At 39.0% G+C, this 16,795-nt stretch overlaps 1 protein-coding gene across 3 annotated transcripts in view; it reads left to right on the forward strand.

The window, feature by feature from the left end:
* lrig3 (leucine-rich repeats and immunoglobulin-like domains 3) overlaps positions 1-16,795 on the forward strand; it is a 42,297-nt gene that overhangs the window by 20,658 nt on the left and 4,844 nt on the right. For all 3 annotated transcript variants that reach the window (XM_084111024.1, XM_084111025.1, XM_084111026.1), the window contains 11 exons: positions 8,501-8,635; positions 9,117-9,260; positions 10,359-10,502; positions 10,779-10,922; positions 11,494-11,637; positions 12,609-12,689; positions 13,272-13,343; positions 13,426-13,497; positions 14,177-14,340; positions 15,654-15,992; positions 16,552-16,795. The exon at positions 16,552-16,795 is cut by the window's right edge and continues 38 nt beyond it. In XM_084111024.1, the coding sequence (XP_083967150.1) occupies positions 8,501-8,635; positions 9,117-9,260; positions 10,359-10,502; positions 10,779-10,922; positions 11,494-11,637; positions 12,609-12,689; positions 13,272-13,343; positions 13,426-13,497; positions 14,177-14,340; positions 15,654-15,992; positions 16,552-16,795 (1,683 nt within the window). The remainder of the gene's footprint in view (positions 1-8,500; positions 8,636-9,116; positions 9,261-10,358; positions 10,503-10,778; positions 10,923-11,493; positions 11,638-12,608; positions 12,690-13,271; positions 13,344-13,425; positions 13,498-14,176; positions 14,341-15,653; positions 15,993-16,551) is intronic.

Genomic DNA, 16,795 nt, shown 5'->3' on the forward strand with positions numbered 1-16,795 from the left:
GATGCTTTAAATAACGATTGTATCAGTTACATCGTTACACCAGTAGGTGGCGACACGTGACTGTTAAAAAATGTGTTTGTCATTGAATCATTCACTCAAGAGATTCTTTTAAAAACACTGATTCATCCAGTAATGAAACAAGTGAGTCATGAGTGAGTCATTGAATCATTCACTTATTAGTTCAGATTAATTAAAACATTTTAAATAGACTGCAGCAATTAACATTTTGTCAGAACCGTGATCTCAATTTAACCCTCTGGGGTCTGGGGTGTTTTTGGGGTCCTTGAGATGTTCTGACATACCCTGACATTTGTGCTTTTTTCAGTTGCTTATAAACATATTAATGGCAAAGGTGTAATTGCACTCTATTTAGCACAAACAGGACTACCATAATATGTGCGCCACATGTACGTACATGTTTTCATTTTTGAGAGAATAATGTTTATGCATGGTTATTGAAAAAACTAAAAATGAAAGTTTCTGAAATAAGGCCACAAAACACGTACTAAATATGTGTCAATAAGACTTTTGACTAATGGATGTCGTCGCATAGAGTTTTTTCTTCAAAATGATGTGAAAATCATCCTGCCTAATCATTCACATAAAACGATACATTGATCTAAGTTTTGTGAAACACTTTTAGTTTGGAAAGCCAATATGCGGATGGGGCGTAAACTAGGGGTGGGCGGTACACCGGTGTCATAGTCATCACCGGTGTGACATTGCGCCACGACATGGATTTTCTAATACCGTCAATACCGTAATAAATCAATTATGTTCCTTGAACGGCTGCATTTACATTAGGGCTGTAGTCAACCAAAGAAATGCTTAGTCGACCAAAGTCCTGTCCTGCACAACGATTAGTCGACTAAAAAAAATAAAAATAAAAAAAAGACGCGATGTTTTGCATTTTGATTGAACATTTATTAAACAATTGTCAGAGCATTTATAAAACAACAACGAAAAAACGTTTTTGTTTTTGTTTTATTGACACCTGGGATCCCCCGCGAAACGGTTCTCATTCGCGCTTGAATAAGGCCGGCGACACACTGGCTGCTGGCGTGAGAGTCTCAGCTGCGTTGGGTTTCTGTTTTTATTTCGGCTCCCATGTTAAAAGGTTGGAGTTTGCACACTGCCTGCGTGAGACACGCGTCTCAGGCGCGGCTCGAGCCACGCGGAAAACGCGTGCATGCTAGAAATAGAACCGACGCCTGAGTGTTCCTGCAACAAGAGGCAAACTTAATTTCGTTTTTTCTTTATTTAAATTTCGTTTTTCTTTATTTAAATTTTGTTTTTTCTTTATTTAAATTTCGTTTTTCTTTATTTAAATTCCGTTTTTCTTTATTTAAATTTCATTTTTTCTGTATTTAAATTTCGTTTTTTTCTTTATTTAAATTTCGTTTTTCTTTATTTAAATTTCGTTTTTTCTTTATTTAAATTTAGTTTTTCTTTAGGCCTATTTAAATTTCGTTTTTCTTTATTTAAATTTCGTTTTTCTTTATTTAAATTTCATTTTTTCTGTATTTAAATTTCGTTTTTTTCTTTATTTAAATTTCGTTTTTCTTTATTTAAATTTCGTTTTTCTTTATTTAAATCTACCCTTTACTGTGTCAGTAATTTGTTAGTCAGAAAAATATTAGACTACCTTAAAAGTATTGCTTAATTAACAGACTGTGTGCGTTTTATATCACTAGTGCAGTGTCCGTTCTAGCCGCCCTGCTCGCGTGAGGTGCGCCGCTTCCCGCTCGCGCTGTTCTGTAGTTTACTATTAATTCTGAACGTGTCGCGTCTCGCGTGTCTGTCTATATTGCACCAAATGCGACACTGCACTCCCTTGTGAAGTCGATTGGATGAACGGTTCTCGAAATAATCAAAATGCAAACGGACAGACAGACACATAGAGATTACTACCTATATTCCTTACTGAGCACGAAGCAGCAGTGCAGCCAGCCACAGGTGCGGTTCCCGAGTGTTCTACGTGGTGCGCTAAACTGTGGCGCTGTTACAAAATAGCCTAAATTAAAGCATTTAAAGTTGTGGATAAAACATAGGCTAATTATATTTAGAATACAGTAATATATAACTGCTTATAAAGGAATAAATATCAAGGAGTAAATCAATGAAAATTTCTTTATTGGTGAAAAAAAAAAGTTATACCGTGATATTATACCGTCACCGTTCAAAAGATGAAAAATACCATGATATTAATTTTAGGTCATATCGCCCACCCATTTCCATTTCTTCAAAATGATGTGAAAATCATCCTGCCTAATCATTCACATAAAACGATACATTGATCTAAGTTTTGTGAAACACTTTTAGTTTGGAAAGCCAATATGCGGATGGGGCGTAAACTAGGGGTGGGCGGTACACCGGTGTCATAGTCATCACCGGTGTGACATTGCGCCACGACATGGATTTTCTAATACCGTCAATACCGTAATAAATCAATTATGTTCCTTGAACGGCTGCATTTACATTAGGGCTGTAGTCAACCAAAGAAATGCTTAGTCGACCAAAGTCCTGTCCTGCACAACGATTAGTCGACTAAAAAAAATAAAAATAAAAAATAAAAATAAAAAAAAGACGCGATGTTTTGCATTTTGATTGAACATTTATTAAACAATTGTCAGAGCATTTATAAAACAACAACGAAAAAACGTTTTTGTTTTTGTTTTATTGACACCTGGGATCCCCCGCGAAACGGTTCTCATTCGCGCTTGAATAAGGCCGGCGACACACTGGCTGCTGGCGTGAGAGTCTCAGCTGCGTTGGGTTTCTGTTTTTATTTCGGCTCCCATGTTAAAAGGTTGGAGTTTGCACACTGCCTGCGTGAGACACGCGTCTCAGGCGCGGCTCGAGCCACGCGGAAAACGCGTGCATGCTAGAAATAGAACCGACGCCTGAGTGTTCCTGCAACAAGAGGCAAACTTAATTTCGTTTTTTCTTTATTTAAATTTCGTTTTTCTTTATTTAAATTTTGTTTTTTCTTTATTTAAATTTCGTTTTTCTTTATTTAAATTCCGTTTTTCTTTATTTAAATTTCATTTTTTCTGTATTTAAATTTCGTTTTTTTCTTTATTTAAATTTCGTTTTTCTTTATTTAAATTTCGTTTTTTCTTTATTTAAATTTAGTTTTTCTTTAGGCCTATTTAAATTTCGTTTTTCTTTATTTAAATTTCGTTTTTCTTTATTTAAATTTCATTTTTTCTGTATTTAAATTTCGTTTTTTTCTTTATTTAAATTTCGTTTTTCTTTATTTAAATTTCGTTTTTCTTTATTTAAATCTACCCTTTACTGTGTCAGTAATTTGTTAGTCAGAAAAATATTAGACTACCTTAAAAGTATTGCTTAATTAACAGACTGTGTGCGTTTTATATCACTAGTGCAGTGTCCGTTCTAGCCGCCCTGCTCGCGTGAGGTGCGCCGCTTCCCGCTCGCGCTGTTCTGTAGTTTACTATTAATTCTGAACGTGTCGCGTCTCGCGTGTCTGTCTATATTGCACCAAATGCGACACTGCACTCCCTTGTGAAGTCGATTGGATGAACGGTTCTCGAAATAATCAAAATGCAAACGGACAGACAGACACATAGAGATTACTACCTATATTCCTTACTGAGCACGAAGCAGCAGTGCAGCCAGCCACAGGTGCGGTTCCCGAGTGTTCTACGTGGTGCGCTAAACTGTGGCGCTGTTACAAAATAGCCTAAATTAAAGCATTTAAAGTTGTGGATAAAACATAGGCTAATTATATTTAGAATACAGTAATATATAACTGCTTATAAAGGAATAAATATCAAGGAGTAAATCAATGAAAATTTCTTTATTGGTGAAAAAAAAAAGTTATACCGTGATATTATACCGTCACCGTTCAAAAGATGAAAAATACCATGATATTAATTTTAGGTCATATCGCCCACCCCTAGCGTAAACGCTCCAACACCATCATGCATATTTAGTAGTTCACACCTGATGAGACAATGCCCCTGCATACTTAATGAGCCATTCATTCAGGTGTGTCACCTATAGCCACAAGAAAGAATACAAGAGCAATATATATATATATATATATATATATATATATATATATATATATATATATATATATATATATATATATATATATTTACATTTTACATTTATATATATATATATATATAAATTATTTAACTTAAAAATATACTCAGTATAGCAATAGAGTTTGCTAAAAGCTGTTCATTCAATACAGCAGTATTTGAAAATCGATAATATTTTGTAAAATTACGTTTATATTTGCATTTATGTCAAAACCTAGACACTTTTAAACATCAAAATGACATTTATTAATATGTATTCGTGTCAAAATGACATATAAACAGATTTTCCTATTCAATTTTGCATGAAAACGCTTCCAAGACGCTTGCGTGTCGCGTGAAAAATAGGCGTCGGTTCTATTTCTAGCATGCACACGTTTTCCACGCGGCTCGTGCCGCGCCTGAGACGTCTCACACAGGCAGTGTGCAAACTCTAACCTGTTAACATGGGAGCCGAAATAAAAACGGACACGCCACGCAGCTGAGACACCTACGCCACGCATCCAGTGTGTCAAGCCCAGCAGTTCTGCTGTTTTCAGCTCAAGTGTGTCATGTGACGTAAGACTGATTCATTTGCTGTGAATAATCAGATCTTTTGGTTTATATTCATCAAGTTCCAAACAAAAAGTGAAAATGAGACGCATCTTTCTGTTAGGATAAAAGCGTCTGCTAAATGCATACATGTAAATATAAATCTTATGTTTGTAAAGTAATGGTCTGAATTATCTAACAATAGTCATGATCATATGGTTATTTAAAATACAAACTATTGAATTTCTCAACTGAATATAGTTACTTTTAGACTAGATTAAGCTGTTTTAGTGTAGTTGAAGTTTAAGCTCTTTTAGTCTATTTTAAGTTTTTTTAGTCTAATTTAAGCTTTTCTAAGTATAGTTTCAGCTTTCTTAGACTAATTTAAGCTCTTTTAATGTACTTTAAGCTCTTTTAGTCTAGTTTAATTTTTTTTACACTAATTTAAGCTCTAGCTTTAGCTCTTTTTGTTTGGTTCAAGCTCTTGTAAAGCACTTTTCAGACTTTTTTAGATTATCTGACAAATACTCATCGGGACCACTTGGAAATCTCAACTATTTTCCATTGAATTTCCAGCTGAAAAAACTGTATTTAGTGAGATTTGTTCGATCCGCTCAGCTCAGTTTGAGGACGGTTCGTTCGCTCATTAATGTAAAGCAGCGGGATCTTTACAACATGAGGAAAATATGTTGAAATTGAGTTGGTTAATGTGTTTCAGACCTTGTGTGTGTGTGTGTCTGAGCTCTTCTCTGCTCATCTCAGAGCCAACTTGACTTTTTTCCCTTCAGTCTCATCTGCCAGAAACACACACACACACACAGAGTGTGGAAAGTGTCTGTATTGTGAAATTCAGCAAGCGTCTAATAACCCTCATGATGTGCTGACGTGCCAAACATTTGCAGTGTTGCTTTCTCAATCGACTTTGTTTGGAAAAGTTCTCCATGTATGTCACAGATATGTTTGTGACGAGGATTTGGCGTTCAGCTCGCGGCTCTAAAAATACCCCGTCCAGACTCTGGCGCTGATTAAACTAACGGCGTGTAACAACCTTATTTGCTGAAAATTGCTTGAACAAATTTGAGTTGTGCGGCAGAGAGACACAATGAGCCACTTGTTTGTGTGAACGCTGAGGAGGAGGGGAGATGACACACACACACACACACACACACACACACACACACACACACTCAGCAGATGTTAAAGAGAGATGTGTCTGGTGGTTATTTTATGGCTATTCTGTCGTGAGGAATTACAGCGAGGTAATAAACAGGAACTAGGATTGAGAAGCTTATTTTTCCACTAACGTAACAGACTTCCATCGGTGGCATTCCTGGTTTTCCATCGGATGCTTGATTCACACGTTCGTCTCTGGAGAGGGATCTGCTCCGGCACGTCCCGTGTCTTTATCTCTCTCGCTCTCTCGCTCTCTCAACACCTTCGACTCGTTCCCCCTTCACCTCACAAAAGCACAGATTTCCCATCATGCCTCTGTGTGCCTTGTGTGTTTCACTGTGGGCTTTTCTTAAACAAGAACAGGGAATTTTAGAGGTTTCGATTTCTGGCTTGAGCTGAAGACGAGAAACTGAGAATGTATATATTAGAAAATTATTTGTAATTCAATGCATTTTTAGGTTAAGTTACACTACCAGTCAAACGCTCCGTTTTTAAAAGAGTCTCTTCTGCTCACCAACGCTGCGTTTATTTGATTAAAAATACAAACAAAACAGTAATATTGTTAAATATTATTGCAATGTAAATCATCTGTTCTCTATGTGAATATACAGTAAAGTGTAATTTATTCCTGTGATCAAAGCTGAATTTCAGCATCATTACTCCAGTCTTCAGTGTCACATGATCCTTCAGAAATCACTCTAATATGATGATCTGATGATTAAGAAACATTTATGATTATTATCAATGTTGAAAACAGTTCAACACTTTTATTTCAGGATTCTCTGATGAATAGAAAGTTCAAAAGAACAGCATTTATCTGCAATAAAAAGCTTTTGTAACATTAAATGCTACCGTTCAACAGTTTGGGGTCAGTAAGAATTTTTTATTTTATTTTTCAATATAAATCAATACTTTTATTCATCAAGGATGAATTAAATTAATCAAAAGGTACAGTAAAGACATTTATAATATTACAAACGATTCTATTTCAGATAAATATTAGAAGTACACAACTGTTTTCAACACTGATGATAATCATAAATGTTTCTTGATCATCAGATCATCATATTAGAGTGATTTCTGAAGGATCATGTGACACTGAAGACTGGAGTGATGATGCTGAAAATTCAGCTTTGATCACAGGAAATAATTACATTTTAAAATATATTAAAATAGAAAACAGTTATTTTAAATTGTTATAATATTTAACAATATTACTGTTTTTTCTTTTGTTTTATCAAATAAATGCAGCGTCGGTGAGCAAAACAAATATGTTTTTGACTGGCAGTGTGTCTGTGGTGTTTTTAGTGTGTGTATCTGCACAGGTCTCTAGGACCACACGTCATGTGATGAGCTGTTGCATTACGCTCAGCTTCACCTGCATGAAGGCAGATCTGGAGGTTTAGACCTGCGATCCAGGGAATGTTTTCACACAAAGGCGTCTCTGTGCCGCTCGTGTTGCTAACACAAGCAGCTCCTGCACTGCAATTTAGGAGGCGTTGGGCTCGGGAGATTACTGCGCTCTCACTGAGCCAATGGGCTTCATCATCCGCGTAATTGACAGGGGTTTTGTGTTTAAATACCTTGTTTAGTAATTACCTTATAAACCAAATAACACTCTTCTAAACCCAAGGGCAGTTGTGAGCTGTCGTGTTCTTGAAGACTAGTTTATGCTCTTTTAAGACTAGTTTAAGCTTTTTTAAGACTAGTTTATGCTCTTTTAAGACTAGTTTAAGCTTTTTTAAGACTAGTTTATGCTCTTTTAAGACTAGTTTAAGCTTACGACTAGTTTATGCTCTTTTAAGACTAGTTTAAGCTTACGACTAGTTTAGGCACTTTTCAGACTAGTTTAAGCTTTTTTAAGACTAGTTTAGGCACTTTTCAGACTAGTTTAAGCTTTTTTTTAGACTAGTATATGCTCTTTTCAGACTAGTTTAAGCTTTTTTAAGACTAGTTTATGCTCTTTTCAGACTAGTTTAAGCTTTTTTAAGACTAGTTTATGCTCTTTTCAGACTAGTTTAAGCTTTTTTAAGACTAGTTTATGCTCTTTTCAGACTAGTTTAAGCTTTTTTAAGACTAGTTTAGGCACTTTTCAGACTAGTTTAGGCACTTTTAAGACTAGTTTAAGCTTTTTTAAGACTAGTTTATGCTCTTTTCAGACTAGTTTAAGCTTTTTTAAGACTAGTTTAGGCACTTTTCAGACTAGTTTAAGCTTTTTTAAGACTAGTTTATGCTCTTTTAAGACTAGTTTAAGCTTTTTTAAGACTAGTTTATGCTCTTTTCAGACTAGTTTAAGCTTTTTTTAGACTAGTTTAAGCACTTTTAAGACTAGTTTAAACTTTAAGTCTTGTTTAAGCTCTTTTCAGACTAGTTTAAGCTTTTTAAACTAGTTCAAGCTCTTTCAGACTAGTTTAAGTTCTTATATAGCTGTGTTACTGATGCCTTAACATTTTTCCCTTTGTCAGGTTTTAAGAAGGCATTCTTCAATGTCATGATCGACCCAAACCATCATCAGATCACAGTCTTTCACTGAGGGAATGGGCTTCATCATCTGCGTAATTGCCAGGGTTTTTTTGTGTTTATGTTTAAATACCTTGTTAGTAATTACATTATAAACCAAATAACACTCTTCTAAACCCAAGGGCTGTTGTGAGGCGTTCTGACATCAGAGCTGGAGAAACACTGAAATCTGCTTTCTGAAACGCCTTTCTTTCTGTTTTCAGAGCAAACAACAAGATCTCGAGGATCTCGTCGGATCGGCTCAGTTCGCTGGTCGCGCTGGAGACGCTGGACCTTAGCAACAACAATATTATGGAGGTTCGGGCCGGGGCTTTTCCTCCACTTCCTCTGAAAAACCTGTGAGTCCTCCTGCTGCTCTGAGCTGACCCACTTTCCAGAAACCTGACGAGTCTCACGCTCCAACACTGTCTGAATGCTAACCCTCAGCTTTCAGACTAGTTTAAGCTCTTTTAATACTAGATTAAGCTCGTTTAAACACTTTTAATACTAGATGAAGCTTTTTTAGACTAGTTTAAGGTCATTTATGTTCTTTTAGACTAGTTTAAGTAGTTTTAGTTTTCAGTTTTAAATCTAGTTTGAGCTTTTTTAGAATAGTTTAAGCTATTTTTGGCTCGTTTAAGCACTTTTAGACTAGTTCAGGCACTTTTCAGACTAGTTTAAGCACTTTTCAGACTAGTTTAAGTTCGTATATAGCTGATTCCAAAAAGACTGAGAACAGAAGTAGTTCATTATTTATAGCTAAAGCTATCATTAACTACGGCTTCGGTGAATTGGCAGGTCAGCATGTCGTGAATCTGTGTTTGAATCGTGTGTTTGCAGGTTGATGAATAACAACCGTATCTCCACGCTGGAGCACGGCTGCTTCAGTAACCTGTCCAACTCACTGCTGGTGTTAAAACTCAACAAGAACCGGCTGAGCTCCATCCCGCCCAAGATCTTCCTGCTCCCGCACCTGCAGACCCTGTAGGTGAACTCACACACACACACACTCACACACTCGCTCACCAGAGGGCATCACACACACACACACACCACATATCCCTCTGAACACCAGAGGGCGTCTCACACACACACACACACACACACACACACACACACACACACACACACCACATATCCCTCTGAACACCAGAGGGCGTCTCACACACACACACACACACACACAGCCATGTTTATGTGATTTGTGAGGACATTCCATAGGCGTAATGGTTTTTATACTGTACAAACTGTATATTCTATCCCCTTACACTGCCCCTATCCCTAAACCTACCCATCACAGGAAACATTCTGCATTTTTACATTTAAAAAAAAACACTGCTTAGTATGTTTTTAAAGCCATTTGAAAAATGAGGACCCCCAAAATGTCCTCATAAATCACGTATTTTCCCGAGTGTCCTCATTTGCAGGTGTGTTATCATAAAAATGTCCTCAGTTGTCATGAAAACAAGTACACAGCCACACACACACACACACACACACACACACACACACACACCACATATCCCTCTGAACACCAGAGGGCGTCTCACACACACACACACCACATATCCCTCTGAACACCAGAGGGCGTCTCACACACACACACACGCCAAATATGCCCTGCCGCAGAAGTACGATAACACACATCATTCCAGGAAACCCCTATCGCTGTCTCTGAATAAACATAATTAAACAACGCTTTGATTAAACATGACTAATAAACACACGACTGCCTCATTCTGTGTCAGAAGCTCATCATCTCACAGAAGGAGGAGCTCAGCTGTCCTCATGAAGTGAGTCTGGAGGAAAAGTGTGTTATTAAATGTTGTCTTTTGTTGGACAAGAGGTTCATAAATGCTTCTCATGTTTGGAAAGATGTTTGACGCGTGTTGCTTTTTCAAATGCACGTTATAAGCGACTCGAACTCGCAGTGCTTTCAGAGTGAGCCGTGTTTACTGAGCCGTACGTCACTGACACGCTGCACATAACTAATGATCACAGCCTTTGCCATTTCATAATCGAGATAAGCCAAATCGGTTTAAGTGCGATTACATGTGACTCTTGTGTGTGTGTGATTGACAGAGAGCTGAGCAGGAATCGTGTTCGGCGTATCGAGGGTCTGGCGTTTCACGGACTCCACGGCCTTCGCTCACTGAAGATCCAGAGGAACGGCATCACACGCCTCATGGACGGGGCCTTTTGGGGTCTCAACAACATGGAAGTGCTGTGAGTGAAGTCCTGCTCTCGTGTGTGTGTGTGTGTGTGTGTGTGTGTGTGTGTGTGTGTGTGTGTGATGGGTAGGTTTAGGGGTCGGGTTAGTGAGTGTGTGTGTGTGATGGGTAGGTTTAGGGGTCGGGTTAGTGAGTGTGTGTGTGTGATGGGTAGGGTTAGTGTAGGGGAACAGAATATACAGTTTGTACAGTATAACAACCATTACGCCTGTGGAATGTCCTCACAAGTATAGCTAACCAAACCTGTGTGTGTGTGTGTGTGTGTGAGCAGACAGCTGGAGCACAATAACCTGACGGAGGTGAGTAAAGGCTGGCTCTACGGGCTCCTGACGCTGCAGAAACTTCATCTGTCGCACAACACCATCATCCGCATCAGAGCCGACGCGTGGGAGTTCTGCCAGAAACTCTCCGAGCTGTGAGTCACGTGTGTGTGTGTGTGTGTGTATGTGTGTCTCTGACCCATCATGCCTGCGCTGGAGTCATGTGTGTGTTTGTGTACGGCTGCGTTGTCGTCTTTCATTGTTCTGTTGGATAAATTATCCATAGTCTAGGGGTGTAACGATCCCCTCATGTCACGGTACTGAACTCACGATACGATATTATTGCGATACTCCAAGACACATGATAAAAGGTTACAAAATATTTGCTTTTGATTAAAATGCTAAATTTGGTATTAAATTGTGGGTGTAAATGAATAGGCTTGGACTTGGACTGGAAACCCAATGAACAATAGTGACACCAGAATAACAATATTCGTGATTCTGAAGCTGAAAATACAGAACTATTTTAGATGAATTCTACATCAGACTAGGTTAAGCTTTTTTTTAAATCTAGTTTAAGCTTTTTTAGACTTTAGATGTAGAATGTCAGAATCTCATTCATGCTACACACATTAAAGGCTAAGTGGGATACTTCAGCCCCTTCTTTCATGACGTTTAAAGACAACGTTGAATGCTTGACTGATATACGTGTTGTCTGTCTGTCAGTGATCTGAGCTGGAACCAGCTGACCCGTCTGGAGGAAGGCAGTTTCGTCGGACTCAGTGTCCTCGAGCAGCTCCACATCGGAAACAACCGCATCAGCTTCATCGCCGACGGAGCGTTTCGAGGCCTCGCCAACTTGCAGACGCTGTGAGTCCGACTCCTGGAATACTTTCAACACTTCTATTTTCAGTGAATGAGCTGTCAGTGCAGTTTAGTATTACTCCGTATAAAGGGTTAGTTCACCAAAAAATGAAAATTACCCCATGATTTACTCGCCCTCAAGTCATCCTAGGTGTATATGACATTCTTCTTTCAGACGAATACAATCCGCGTTATATTAAAAATGTCCTGGCTCTTCCAAGCTTTATAATGGCAGTGAATGACAGTGAAGTCCATAAAAGTGCCTCTATCCATCATAAAAGTGCATTTATCCATCATAAAATGCATCTATCCATGATAAAAGTGCATCTATCCATGATAAAAGTGCATCTATCCATGATAAAAGTGCATCTATCCATTATAAAAGTGCATCTATCCATGATAAAAGTGCATCTATCCATGATAAAAGTGCATCTATCCATTATAAAAGTGCATTTATCCATGATAAAAGTGCATCTATCCATGATAAAAGTGCATCTATCCATGATAAAAGTGCATCTGTCCATGATAAAAGTGCATCTATCCATGATAAAAGTGCATCTATCCATGATAAAAGTGCATCTGTCCATGATAAAAGTGCATCTATCCATGATAAAAGTGTGCTCTGGAGAAAACTGTGATGTCATCGTCCAGCTCAGGCAGATCAATAATATTGTTGAATATTAAATGTCCCCAAGTAACCAAGCCAAAAGCCAAAGGCGACTAAAGCATGTTTTAGCACATTGCTACCATGAAATGGCATGTTGCAAGCATTTTTAGCATGTTACTACCATGAATTAGCGTGTTTGTAGCATGTTTTAGCACATTGCTAGCATGAATTAGTATGCAGCGAGCCGGTTTCAGCAGGTTTGCTGCGAGCTCATTTTTAGCACGAACACAAGCTCTGGGCGGCTCAATGACTGGTGTTTTCTGGGTGTGGATTTTAACGCTGTGGTTTCCTCTGATTTCTCTCGCTTTAGAGATCTGAAGTGTAACGAGATCTCATGGACCATCGAGGACATGAACGGCCCTTTCTCTGCTCTGGACAATCTGAGGAAACTGTGAGTGGTTTACAGGATCATGCTATCTCAGTGTACAGTCAAAACAAACATTATTCAGACACCAGATATCATTTTTGATATATGTTTTTACTAGTGTGATCAGGACACTATAGTTCATTTATGTTAAGTAAACTGTGACATATTATACCCAAACATTCTTCATACAGCGACTACCAGTGACATTTAGGACTGAAAATGATTCGGACACTTTGAGCTGATCATGTTTTGCTGAAGTGTGTTTTGTCTTTAACTGCTGATGCTCTTTTTACACACAGACTGAACACAATTAAGCATTGCTTGGTGATTGGTTGAGCTAAACTGGTATTATCTAATTGTGTAGTTAAATTTAACAGCTGACAGATATTCAACATAATTCATGTGTGAGACAGTCTAACAGAAGGACGGACAAAACCAGTCAAATATCAACTGAGTTCTGCTCATATTTTATCACCATTCTCTAAACTATAGCGAATAAACTGTGATAATGTGAAGGTGTCTGAATGCGTGTAGCTTTGACTGATGATTGCTGCACATCAGTATCAGTGCAGAGGAAACACAACGAGTCTTTCTCCTGCTCGTCAGGTTCCTCCAAGGGAATCGCATCCGATCGGTCACCAGGAAGTCTTTCACAGGCCTGGACGTGCTGGAGCAGCTGTGAGTCTCTCTCAGATCCTTAATGTCTGATCATGATGATGTGTGTTCGCTTCTAAACGTGTTCTCCATCCTCACATCACAGGGATCTGAGCAACAACGCCATCATGTCGCTGCAGGCCAACGCTTTCTCTCAGATGAAGAAGCTGACGGAGCTGTACGTATCGATTACACATGCACGATTAACCGCACGCGATTTGGCAAAGGCTGTGATCATTTTATGCGCAGTGTGTCAGTGCAGTTCTTCAACAGTGTAATTAGATTACTGTACTAATTACTCTCGGTAAAAAGTAATTACTAATTACTTTCTTTTAATTCTTATTCAAATAAATACCATAAAATTGCATGAATTATGCTTACACTGACCAAACAATATAAAGGGAGAAGGTTACATAATAAACACACTTTTTAACATCAGACAATACATTTTGATGTTAAACCCACTAGTTAATAGAGCGATTTCATGTAAATTGCGATTGATCGTGCAAATGCTAGTATGAATCTAAACCTGCGCTTGTGTTCGTGAATGTGGTTCAATTCAATTCACGTTTATTTGTACAGCGCTTTTCACAACACACATCATTTCAAAGCAGCTTTACAGAAAGTTCATGATTCCATATTAGTGTTCTGTTATCAGAGGAGACTGACTAAGTTATGCATTTCAGAAATATACATATACGAAGTCACAGTTAGCTAAAAATGTATTCATTTAAACAATGTAATAATTGAATGCAGAAACAATGAGCTCATTGAAGTAATGAATACTTGTTTAAGACATTTAGAAAATATAGCATTTTCTAGTTCCTACAGTGATCATTCGTGTGTCGCCCCGTCAGGCTCCTGAACACATCTAGTCTGCTGTGTGACTGCCAGCTCAAGTGGTTTTCTCCGTGGGTGGCAGAACACGCTTTTCTTCCTCTGGTGAACGCCAGCTGTGCCCATCCACATCTGCTGAAGGGCAGAAGCGTATTCGCCGTCGCCCAGGACGAGTTTGTGTGCGGTGAGTGGGCGAGCGTCACGTGATCGACCCAGTTCAGTCAGGCTTTTTCTTAAAGGAGTAGTTCACTTTCAAATGAAAATTAGCCCATGATTTACTCTCCCTGAACCCATCCTAGGTGTGTATGACATTCTTCTTTCAGACGAACACAATCAGAGTTATATTAAAAAATGTCCTGGCTCTTCCAAGCTTTATAATGGCAGTGAATGGCTGTTTCTGTTTTGAAGTCCATAAAAGTGCATCTATCCATGATAAAAGTGCATCTGTCCATCATAAAAGTGCATCTGTCCATCATAAGAGTGCATCTATCCATTATAAAAGTGCATTTATCCATGATAAAAGTGCATCTATCCATGATAAAAGTGCATCTATCATCATAAAAGTGCATCTATCATCATAAAAGTGCATCTGTCCATCATAAAAGTGCATCTATCATCATAAAAGTGCATCTATCCATCATAAAAGTGCATCTATCATCATAAAAGTGCATCTGTCCATCATAAAAGTGCATCTGTCCATCATAAAAGTGCATCTATCATCATAAAAGTGCATCTATCCATCATAAAAGTGCATCTATCCATGATAAAAGTGCATCTGTCCATCATAAAAGTGCATCTGTCCATCATAAAAGTGCATCTATCATCATAAAAGTGCATCTGTCCATCATAAAAGTGCATCTATCCATGATAAAAGTGCATCTGTCCATCATAAAAGTGCATCTGTCCATCATAAAAGTGCATCTATCCATTATAAAAGTGCATTTATCCATGATAAAAGTGCATCTATCCATGATAAAAGTGCATCTATCATCATAAAAGTGCATCTATCATCATAAAAGTGCATCTATCATCATAAAAGTGCATCTGTCCATCATAAAAGTGCATCTATCATCATAAAAGTGCATCTATCCATCATAAAAGTGCATCTATCATCATAAAAGTGCATCTATCCATCATAAAAGTGCATCTGTCCATCATAAAAGTGCATCTGTCCATCATAAAAGTGCATCTATCATCATAAAAGTGCATCTATCCATCATAAAAGTGCATCTATCCATCATAAAAGTGCATCTATCCATCATAAAAGTGCATCTGTCCATCATAAAAGTGCATCTGTCCATCATAAAAGTGCATCTATCATCATAAAAGTGCATCTATCCATCATAAAAGTGCATCTGTCCATCATAAGGATCCACCTAGGATGGCTTGAGGGAGAGTAAATCATGGGTTAATTTTCTTTTTTAAGTGAACTTCTCCTTTAAAGAGGAGCTTTGTGTTCAGGCTCTTGAATCATGTGTGTGTTGTTGTGCGCTGCAGATGATTTCCCCAAACCCCAGATCACGGTTCAGCCCGAGACACAATCCGCCATTAAAGGCACGAACGTGACCTTCGTGTGTTCGGCGGCCAGTTCCAGCGACTCCCCGATGACCTTCGCCTGGAAGAAAGACAACGAGGTCCTGAACGACGCAGAGATCCACAACCAGGCCCACCTGCGGTCTCAGGTCAGCGAGGTCACGGAGGTCACAGAGGTCACGGAGTACACCACCACACTACAGCTGAGAACCGTGGACTTCTCCAGCGAGGGCAAATACCAGTGCGTGATCTCCAACCACTTCGGCTCCTCGTACTCCAGCAAAGCCAAGCTGACCGTCAACAGTAAGTCTTCAAATCAAAAGGCACTCTTTAAAAGAGAAATTGATAAAACTGGTTACACCCATAGACTGTATATAATAAGGGCGTAGTGTGTGTGACGTCACCCGTAGTGTTTCTGAAGAGAGCTTTTGAAGCCCAAAGTGGGCGGAGCCGGCGTTGTGTCACTCCCGGATAAACGAAAATGTGCAGCGAGGCGGATTAGCTGAGGTGACGCTAACAGACAGCAGACAAACGGCTAGCAGTGACATCAGCGGCAATCCACCTGTCACTCAAGTGGCCACGCCCTTAATTATGCACAACTTTAAGGCTTAATATAATTTAAACGGATGAGTTATAAAAACATTCACCGCCTCACAGTCGTCATGAAGGGCAAAACTAGCTTTATAGACCAAAACCACTTTTTGCGTTAGACTGTAAACATGTTTTATTCTGCTGTAAAGTTCTAACATGCGAGTCTATGGGATTGAGGCTCTTCTGCAGCCGGCCTCTAGTGGCCAGTCCATGAACTGCAGTTTAAGTTGGTTTCAATCGAGACAGGAAGGTTCTGATTTTGTCCCCGCAGTGCTGCCGTACTTCACCAAGATGCCGATGGATCTGACGATCCGCGCGGGAGCTACGGCTCGACTGGAGTGCGCGGCTAGCGGACACCCGTCTCCTCAGATCGCCTGGCAGAAAGATGGAGGCACGGATTTCCCAGCGGCCCGCGAGCGACGGATGCACGTCATGCCGAGAGACGACGTGTTCTTCATGGTGGACGTGAAGACGGAAGACATCGGCGTGTACAGCTGCACGGCCCAGAACACAGC

The sequence above is a fragment of the Abramis brama genome (genome assembly GCF_963993115.1).
Source record: "Abramis brama genome assembly, chromosome: 4".
Taxonomy (NCBI): domain Eukaryota; kingdom Metazoa; phylum Chordata; class Actinopteri; order Cypriniformes; family Leuciscidae; genus Abramis; species Abramis brama.